The sequence below is a fragment of the Anastrepha ludens genome, chromosome 2 (genome assembly GCF_028408465.1).
Source record: "Anastrepha ludens isolate Willacy chromosome 2, idAnaLude1.1, whole genome shotgun sequence".
NCBI classification, from domain to species: domain Eukaryota; kingdom Metazoa; phylum Arthropoda; class Insecta; order Diptera; family Tephritidae; genus Anastrepha; species Anastrepha ludens.
Window position 1 is genome coordinate 137,559,472 of NC_071498.1, and position 10,801 is coordinate 137,570,272.

Consider the following 10,801-nt stretch of genomic DNA (forward strand, 5'->3'; position numbering starts at 1 on the left):
AGGGAAGCTCCGTATGGGGGTTGGTCGAACACCCTCACGCGAAACGGCGTGTGCGATGCTCGTCCAATCATCTATACGGAGAGTACCGTACCAACACATTCCCAAGTCAAGGTGTGCTTGGAATCGTGCCGAGGACTGAATGGTGCAGGGAATTAAAACATGTGCATCGCGAACGGAGTTTCCCTCTCGAATACCTGGCCGCCTTCGAGAGTAACTGTGGCCTTACCGCGGTAAGGGGCGCTGCCGCGGGGGACTCCATTATTTCCCCTAAATACTCGTGGGTTGTGGAGCTTGACACAGTCAGGCGAAGCAACCGTAAGAACCAGATGATATGAATTTACAACAAAAAGAAAAAAACCAAAAATTCGTGCCGCGCTGCGACACAATACCATCCTCCGAAGAGGATACCCTGCTGGCCTCCAGCCAAGAAACGGCCGAGTCAGCAAAGAGTAAGGGAAGTACCAGCCATAGCACACCCTTACCAAGAAAGCAACAACAACAACAAAAAGTTATACCACAAACATCGCAAAAGGCGGCAGACGGCACTCAGAGAGAGAGTCAGGCCGCACGAAAACACAAATCCGAGGGTGCCCTCATGAAATCTCGCTACACGAAGGCGAGGTTCATTCTAAGCAAGATTGCCAAAAATGAACTCGCTGGAGCGACTGACGAGCGCGACGCGGCTGACAAATTAAAATACCAGCAGGTGGTTAAGGAGTACGAAGACTTCTTATCCAAAAAACCCAAAGAGGACGACAACAAAAAAGGCGATGCGAAGAAGAGAAATAGGTCACAGGACGTGATCGATCAGGCACCGAAGAGACCTAAGGTGTCCAGCAGCATCGAAGAAACGAAGCAACGACCGTTCAGTGAGGTGGTTAAGGATAACCTCCTCTATGCACTGATCGACGAAACCACAAACAGTGGCAAAGTGGTCCTGCAGAAGTGGGGGCAAGTGGAGGCCAAACTGTCCAAGCTCGTGCTAGACAAGCATGTGGTTGGAGCACAGGGCGGAACTCTCCCTTCCTTTGATTCTGCCGGAGTACTTCGCGGCTGTAGAGTGAGCAAGTGCGACGACGACTGGTCAAGGGTTGTCCTAGAAAAGTGTGTTGTTGAGATCAACAGCACACTGGAAGGCTTAAAACTTAAGCTTATTCCGGCCAAGGACATCCCTTGCTCTCCTCGCGCTCGCATCTGGCTACCGGTGATGGACTTGAGCGGTGCAGAAGTGCTGAAATACCTGAAGTCGCACAACCCTGCGGTGCCGATGGACGACTGGGCAATCGTGAAGGCAGAAAAACCGCAAAAGAGCAGGATGTCATTCGTTCTGCAGATAAACGATGAGTGCCTGCCAATATTAAAACAACAAGACAACAAAATGCGGTTTGGTCTGAGAAAGGCCAAACTGAAAATTTTCAAAGCAGACAGCAATGAAAATGAGGAAGACCCAGATGAGGTCGACAACAACATTCAGCTAGAAAGGCTAGAAAAGCTGGACCTAGCTGAGGACAACAATAAACCCGATGCCTAGAGCCATACAGGTGAATCTGCAGCACTCGAAATGTGCTACAGAGAATCTGGATGTCTTCCTCAGGGAAGGGGACATCGACATCGGTTTCATACAGGAGCCCTGGGTCAGAGACAACGAGATTAAGGGGTTCCAAAACAACAAGAACATCAACGTATTCTACAACAAAGCTGACGGTAAGCCACGGTCATGCATAATCACCAAAAAACATTTAAAAGCTTTTCTGTGTTCTAATTTCAGTACTCCCGACTTAACGGTGGTGAAAGTGGAGCTGCAGAAATCGGCGATATACCTGGCATCAGTGTATATGCCACATGAGAAACCGGCGCCGCCAGACGAAGTGGCTCGATTCCTGTCAACACTAAACAACACAGACAAACTATTGATGGGCTGTGACGCAAACGCTAGAAATGAGCTCTGGGGCAGTTCAGAGACGAATGAAAGAGGTGAGTCACTTTTTGAACTCCTATTAAACACCAACCTAGACATATGTAATGTAGGGACCACCCCAACCTTCACTTTTCCGAGCTCGGCAAACTTTCCAGGCTGGGAAGAGGTCTTAGACGTTACCCTATGCACAAACAATAATTTCCAAATAGTCACAAATTGGAGAGTATCCGACCAGAAATCCTTTTCGGACCATAGCTGGATCCTCTTTGATATCAATCTTAAGCTTGAGAAACCAATCCCACATAGAAATCCTAGAAGAACAAACTGGCACACATTCCGTAGAGTGACCCAGTCTAAACTTCAGCACATAAATAAAACCATAACGTCAAGGGAAGACTTAGATGAGAAAGTAGGAGCTTTCGAAGCTTCGTTGACGAAAGGGCTTGTAGCTTCATGTCCCGCCACATATGGTAAAACAACCTATTCTACCTGGTGGAATGAAGATTTAAGTCAACTAAGGAAAATGACAAGAGAAATCTTCAATATCTGCTACAAACATAAATACTTCAAACCCTACAAAGACTGCCTTAGGGAATACAAGAAAGCAATCAAAGAGGCTCGGACAGAGGCTTGGAGAGATTTTTGTAGTTCCATAGAATCGACCAAAGATACGGCCAGACTAGGCAAGCTTTTATCCAAGGAACACTCCTGCCCTTCCTTCTTGAAGAAAGATAACGGAGAGTGGACAAAATCATCAGCCGACACTCTAGAACATCTGGTAAATACACACTTCCCAGGCAACACAGAATATATTGAGAACAATACTGACAGTGTTCAAACATCCAAACTATCACCCATTGTAATCAACCACATCGTATCCCAAGACAGAATATTATGGGCGATAAAAAACTTTGAACCATATAAGGCAGCCGGTCCAGATGGGATATTCCCAGCCATGCTGTGGAACACTCGAGAAACGACGATTCCTTGGCTGGAGGTATTTTTCAGGAAAAGCCTTATGCTGGGGCACATACCAAAAAGCTGGAGGAGGGTTAAGGTGATTGTTATTCCTAAAGCTGGTAGACGCGGTCATGATACAGCGAAAGATTTCAGACCCATCAGCCTATCCTCCTTCATCCTCAAAACTCTTGAGCGATTGTTGGATGTATATCTCAGGGAAAAGATTACAGACTCAACGATCTCACCATCTCAACATGCCTATCTCAAAGGAAAGTCCACAGAGACAGCTCTTCATGAGGTTGTAAGTGCGATTGAGAGGAGCATAGAATACAAGCAATACTCACTAGTCGCTTTTCTCGACATAGAGGGGGCCTTCAACAATGTTACAACAAGATCTATAATTGAGGCTCTTAGCATGTTAGGCATAGACATAGGGCTCAACGAATGGATAGAGAACATGCTCAAAACTAGAATAATCATCGGTGAGGTAGGCAGCAGCACGATAAAACGCTCTGTCAACAGGGGAACCCCTCAGGGAGGGGTCTTATCCCCTCTGCTGTGGTTACTAGTCGCTAACAACATACATACCAATTTCAACCGAAGGGGAATTAAAGTAGTGGCGTACGCGGACGACATAGTGGTTATGGTCTCAGGATTGTTTCCAACCATAATCAGTGAGATTATGGAAGGAGTTCTGGGATTACTCAGCAATTGGGCCACGGACTGTGGTTTAAGTGTAAACCCGAGAAAAACAGAACTGATGCTATTCACCAAGAAAACCAAGGTGCCAAACTTTAATCTCCCAAAACTAAACGGCGTCAGCCTCACGCTAACCAAACAGGCAAAATACTTAGGGGTTATCCTGGACCCCAAACTCAGCTGGAAGTCCAACGTAGAGTACAGGGTAAAGAAAGCAAATATAGCACTTTACACGTGTAAGAGAATGTTGGGAAAAAAATGGGGTATCCAACCAAAATTATCCAACTGGTCCTACACAGCCATTGTAAGGCCAATACTAACATATGCGGCACTGGTTTGGTGGCCTGCAACAGAAAGGAAATACAACAAAACTAAGCTGAACAAGATACAAAGAACAGCGTGTATCCTAACTACAGGAGCGCTTAGCACCAGTCCTACTGAAGCGCTCAATGTACTAACACATCTATTGCCATTAGATTTACACATTAAAACAATAGCTACTTGCAGCGCGGTGAGACTCAGAGACATAGGAAGCTGGACAACAAGGTCGTACGGTCACAGTAAGATCCTCCTACAGGGACCCCCGCTGCTCAAAAACGGATCAGACTACACAGTCCCCGACCTAAACTTCAAGAAAGGCTTTACGGTACGTTTCCCACCGAAAAAAAAAAAAAAAAACAAAAAAAAACAAAAAAAAAAAAAAAACATCTCATCATTTCACGAGATAGTGGTATTAAAACGGTGCTGGTCACTAATTAGGAGCATTCTCAGCTAAGTAATGTTCAACCACCTCAACAACAACAACAACAACATTACGAGTTATTTCAGTAATTTGAGTCAATGAATTTCGAATTCGACTTCAGAACTGTTCTCTATACATTTTCATCAGCTTTTCATTTTAATAACCAAATTTTTTTTCTATTCTTCTTCTCCTTAATTGACGCTATAACCGCTTACGCGATTTTGGTCGGGTTTAACAAAGCGCGCCAGTCGTTTCTTTCTCATGCTAACCGGCGCCAATTGGACACACCAAATGAAGCCAAGTCCTTCTCCACCTGATATTTCCAACGCAGAGGAGGCCTTTCTCTTCTTCTACTACCACCAGCTGGTACCCCATCGAATACTTTCAGAGCCGGAGCGTTTGTATCCATTCGGACGACATGACCCAGCCAACGTAGCCGCTGGATCTTTATTCACTGCGATATGTCTATGTCTACGTCTATACAGCTCATCGTTCCATCGCCTGCGATATTCGCCGCTGCCAAAGAGCAAAGGTCTTTCAAGGCTGACAATGTTATCGGTGTTAATGCTGGTTCCTAAATAGACGAAGTCTTTTACAACCTCGAAGTTATAACTGTCTACAGTGACGTGGGTGCCGATACGCGAGTGCGCCGACTGTTTGTTTGAAGACAGGAGGTACTTCGTTTTGTCCTCTTTCACCACCAGACCCATTCGCTTTGCCTCTGTATCCAGTTTGGAGAAGGCAGAACTAACAGCGCGGTTGTTAAGGCCGATGATGTCAATTTTTTTTACTCCATTTATTAAATAAAATCTATCACACATAGCATTCAGTATTTCATTTAATTAAAATTTTGAAAAGATAACTTATGTAAGAACTCCCCATAGAGTCCATTACTTAAAGTCTACACTTCAAATCTTTGCGTCAGATCAGTTGGTATAAAAGCTTTAAGTCTGCGTGGGGTGTTGGTTCGGTGTAAGAGGTTTGACGCCCGAAGATTTTGATGGTTAGTAAGCCGGTTCTTATATTTTATGCTGATGTTACCAAAATCTTCATGTACCGATAGCACTCCAAGACCACTATGAATTAGCATACATCGTTGAAGTCAAACCATGAAGCGTTGGTACACATACGCAACATTTTTGACTGGAATCTCTGTATGGTGTTAAGATTTGATTTTGAAGCTGTGTCCCAGATTTTTACTGCGAATGTCCATTCGTATTTCAGTTTTGCTGTTTGTTTGTGTTTCAGTATTGCTTTATATATAAACAGCTTATAAGCTTGAGCTAGCTTCTTCCACTTTGAAAATATTTTCGCCACATAAGACGTCGATCAAAATGAATGCCTAAGTATTTAGTGTGGTCCATTTGGGCTATCTCGCTGTTGTTTAGATGCACTGTGTGACAAGTACCTATGCAGAGCATGAAAGTTATTTGCGCTGGTTTTGCTTATTTGGCTTTCATACGCCATTTATTCAGCCATGTGTTAAAGCTATCAGGTTTCCCTGAAGTTGACTAGAAGCAGTAGACGCGTGACTATTTCTAGGCGCTTCCCAAGTGTGATCTGCGTATGCAGCTGTATGTGTGCTAACTATTAAAGGTGGATTGGCAGTGAAATGCCCGTAAAAAGTACTGGTCCCGGCACACTTCCCTGCGGTACACTTGCATTGATTTTATAGAGATTTGTAACTTCTCCATTTATTTTAAGTCGAAAATGTAGATAGGTTTTTAGCAGCATAAAGAAATTATGAGAAATAATCTCGATTGAAAACCCCCTTTACTTGCAGTTTCCACCCGCATCTGCCACATCTACAGGCCTTTGCATTGGCCATGACGGTTATAGTCGTTTCTATAATGGGAAAAGTGCGACGTGCGTGTGCGCATATTTCTTGCCTAAGTGAGTGAGTAGTGGTAGTAGTGAGGGCCACAATCCGCGCTGTGAGTATGTCATACGAGTATATTATAACTGCCCTGTGGGGAAAAACGGAATTTATATGGAAACAGCCTAATGCAGCTACTGGTACTTAATAGAAGAAATCAATCATTAACTAGAAAAATACCAGTAGTAAAATTATAAACTTGGTGGAAAATTTATTAATTTTTTGTTTTATATAGACAAGTTTAAGACTCGTCCCAATTCATAGCGAAGTTTTGAGGACATTGGTTCGGGGAAATGCTTTATCAAAATTTATGAAAAAGTGGTACCAAAAAACCGTACTATGATGGTGTGTTTTCGAACACAAATAACAAAAAAAGGCCGAGTATAAAGTTTAGTTTTTGTATGTGACAAACATCAATAAAAAGGAGTCTGCTTTAGCATTTTATCAACAAAAACCTTAAAAACATGTTTAGCACCGATATTATAATAGAGGGCGACATAAACTGGACCTACCGAAAAAAGAGTTCACGCAACATAAAAATTTGAATACGATTTTATTATAATTTTTCAGAATTTAAAAATGTACCTTAATTAAGGTATTAGGTTGGGGAATATGTTCGTAGCGTTGTTACCGAAGACTTTTATTAAACAAAAAAAACAATAATTTAAACAAAAACCAATGAGTAAGTTAATCAATTATACTATATTCGCCGTTGCTGTGTACAACCTCTTCCCACCTCTCACTGGAGTACCATCGGAGTACCATCACAAAGACAATTAACATAGTTTTGTAGAGCAGAAAGGGTTCTATCGAATGTAAAAGGTGTGGTGTTGCCTCCATTGCTCTGGTGCATGGTGATCGATCCTCTGTTCATCACTTTAAATGACTTTGGAGTCTATGCACAAGAATATGCGGACGCCGTTGTCTGTTTGCTAACAGGCCCTTCGCTTACGAATACCTGTAAAAAGTGCAGAAAACTCTGGATATGATTGACGATTGGTGTTGTGCCAATGCGCTATCGGCAAATCTCACCAAGGCTGGCATTGCCCTCTTCACCAGAAGGAGGAAGCTTCTTGGACTCGTTCTGCCTAAGCCAAAAGGCGTCACAACCTAGCTATCCAAGGAAAGTAAATATCTTGGAGTAATCCTCGATAGTAAGCTCCTATGGAAATCACACATTGAAACTAATACATCCAAAGCACTGACAGCCTTCTTTCTGGCAGTGCAAGAGTGTTTTTGGGAAAACGTGGGGTATTTCTCCTACACGGCTATGATACCACCTATTATCTCCTATGCACCTATGGTTTGGATGAGTAGACTGGGAGTTAGGAGGATCTCATCGAGACTACAAGGCACTGTGGCCATCTGGTGCACCGGAGCTTTTACGACTACTTCAAGTTCGGCATTGGCTGATCTGGTTAGTCTACCACCATTTGATGTTTTTATCCAAGGAGAGGCCTTGAAGGCCATCCGCAGACTAAAAAACAATGGGAACTGGTATGGTCCCTTGATACATTTTGAAGATGAAATGTAATATTTTCAAAGCTTCGAATTATTCTATTTTCCATATATTTTTTTTTTTCATATTTTAACTAGTTGATTATTTTAGAGAAAAGAAAACGCCGGCAGTAGCCGAATGAGTTGGTGGCTGACTACCTTTAATTTACTTTTTACTATATTATTTTAGGTTAAAAATTTCGGACATTAACCACCAAATGCCAGAATACTTCTTCTGACGCTCCTTCGCAGACAACGCCAAACCTCTAAGAGTATTTCTGCCATGAAAAAACTCCTAATAAAAAACCCTATGCCGTTCGGTGGGGACATACAACTCTAGAAACGTAGAACACGAACTTTTTGAGCAGAAAAATAAACTGGTAGTATTCTAGCTCGCAACTTGTATTTTTCCCTGCAGGGTGCCAGCTCAGTTCAGAGTGTGCGTGTGTGTGTGTGTGTGTGGACATAAATGATAACAGCAACGCGTCGGCAAAGCGCTGATTCATTTACTAAATATTTACAAAGGCCCCACTTGTCAATGGCGTCAAAAGCTAAACAATGCGGCAAATTTAACGCAGCATCGCGTAACACCAAATCGGCAAAGCACAATGCGGCGAAAGAATAGCTCAGCAAACAGTGGACGACGGTAGAGAAGGAAAACAAAAACTGTGAAACAGAAAACTGCAAAAGTAGTAGAGCAGCTGCAATGGCTGAATGGTGGCCATGACGGGCGGCAAAGTGAATTTTTAGCGAAATGTTTGCCGATATTTCCGAACGTGTATGTGTAAGTATGCACATATATGTATGAGTGCACATATGCTCGTGCACAGTAAAAAGTGGGACAACTTCAGGAAAAGGGTAGGCACTTCTGTATTTGCCTTTTCTGCACTATTTTCAAATCGATCCAAAACGGACGCAAAGTTGTGCAGTTGAAGTTTGCGACAGCCCTTTACAGAGTCGAAATGCATTCAGCAAGCAGAATTTATCAAAATTGAAAAAGAAAAAACTTACAATTATCGCATGTGATGGAAGTAGCGTAGCAGCCAGTTGATTAGTTTTGGTAAAAGGTTATAAAAAAAAATGAATAAAAAAGGAATATAAAAAATTCTTTCTTATAAAATATATAAAACCTTCGAAATATTACTCCCAGTACACGAAAATATATAATTAGAGGCAATTACTGGAAGCCAAGTTCGGACTACCCCAAAAGCTTCTAGTTACGCGCTAGTTTCTTGACAGTCCCCTTTGCTGCAGGGAAATTATATCTGTTGACATACAGACATATATGTATATATCTGTTTGCCCTGCAGTGCAAATAACCAAATGGACAAGTTGATTGGATGGATTAAGGCGCAGCTTCTGCGCGGTCACACACGCACACACAAACATATACATGGATGGCACTCAACGCGTTGCGTTGTCAGCAAATACCTCGGCACCATAAACAAAAGTGCAGGACAGCAATTGGAAGTATGACATACATACGAGTACGTGCATGGGAATAACCTTATACAATGAGAGAAATCTTAGATGGTAAAATTTCTCCCAAAAAATTCTACTTCGTCTACAAGTTTTCCCAGATTTATTTCTTCTAGCAAATCTCTTCGTCTAACTCGAAACATAGTCCTGCCACAATTAATATATCGTTCGATGCCGCAACTGTGGCTGTGATATTTGTGAACTGGGCAGCTGTGGTATAGAAACAAGTGAGCAATGGAGTGCGTAAAGATCAAAATAAAGGTTCCCACCATTCAAAATCATTTTTATATTTAGTCAATGAGTTTTTCAAAAAAGTACCGGGAATTGTTCAATAAAACGCAAAAGAATTGTTTAGTCATCAAAATTCATTTTGTCGCCTTCTTACACTGCTGGTCTTAGGTTAGACGCACGTTTAGTTGCATATAACTTTGCTTCATATTTATTCATTAAAGGACGATAGAAAAGAAGTTGAAATGCAAAAACATTTCTTATTTAATGATACTTTAAATATAATATTCAAATGATTATACATATTTAACAAAATTGTGTTTTTCAAACATTTTCTTAAAGCTAATCAAAATAAGGTGGTTTTTTCTTGGTCATTAGAATAGACGCACTTTGGCTTTTTAATTTTTATAAGAAAAGTATTTGGATTTTAACTTAAATTACTATTTGATTTATTTGAAATAAAAAATAATAATAATTTCAGTAATGAGTACTGCCTCCTTTGTTAGTAATCATTTCATAAATCCGGTCCTTCATAGAATGATACAAGGAATCTATGTAGTTCAAGGAAATCTCGCTCCAAGCACGTTTAATATCTGCAGTTAATGTTTCCTTATCTTCGTATTGCTTTCCTCCTTCGTATACCTTCCGTGTTAGCCAGCCCCAAACATTTTCAATTACGTTAAGATCTGGAGAATATGGTGGCCAGGTCATGATATTAACGTTTTGACTCGAAATAAAAGATTTTACTACTCGAGAGTTATGAGTAGGAGCATTGTCTTGTTGAAAAAGCCAAGGAATTGGTCCAAAGAGATCTTTTAGTTTTGGAAATACAGACTCCAACAATGTTTTGAAGCGATCGCCGTTCATCTTTTGATCGATAAAAATCAAGTCAATTGTTCCATAAAACGTGATAGCACCCCACACCATTATTCCCCCTTATCGGCTATGGTGGCGACTTAAATAAAGCTCATCTTTCCGCAAATCGTGATAATAATATTGAAATCCATCAGGGCCATCTAAATTAAAACGTTTTTCATCAATAAATACAACTGAACGCCAATCATTTAGTCAAGTTTCAGATTGGACAGTCCCCGTCATGTATTCTTTAGCGAATTGAAGCCGGTTTTCTTTGCGTATTGCATTCAAAGGGGGTTTTTTCTTGATTTTTAGACGCTTCAGGTGTTCTGCATTTCTGATCGTTCGCTGAACAGTTGATAGGCTTGCTTTTACTCCAGCCAATTCCTTGATCTTAGCAGCAGATTTAGTCGAATTTGAAGCAATTCTAACAATTTGGCGTACTGCTTGTTTTGATAAAGCCTTTTTTCCCCCTTTGAAGTTATTTCCATATGCATCTGGATCCTGCAAATATCTGTCAACAGTTCTGGAGCTGCGATTTATTTGT

General features: G+C 41.5%; 1 protein-coding gene across 1 annotated transcript; it reads left to right on the forward strand.

Moving 5' to 3' along the window:
* Positions 1–331: 331 nt before the first annotated feature.
* On the forward strand, positions 332–1,531 carry LOC128855065 (uncharacterized). Its single transcript, XM_054089658.1, has one exon. It carries the CDS (start codon positions 332–334, stop codon positions 1,529–1,531), a length of 1,200 nt encoding a protein of 399 aa, XP_053945633.1.
* Positions 1,532–10,801: the final 9,270 nt, after the last annotated feature.

Bases quoted from the DNA above. Each gene is read 5' to 3' on its own strand.
- LOC128855065 (XM_054089658.1), top strand. From the start codon at position 332: ATGAATTTACAACAAAAAGAAAAAAACCAAAAATTCGTGCCGCGCTGC.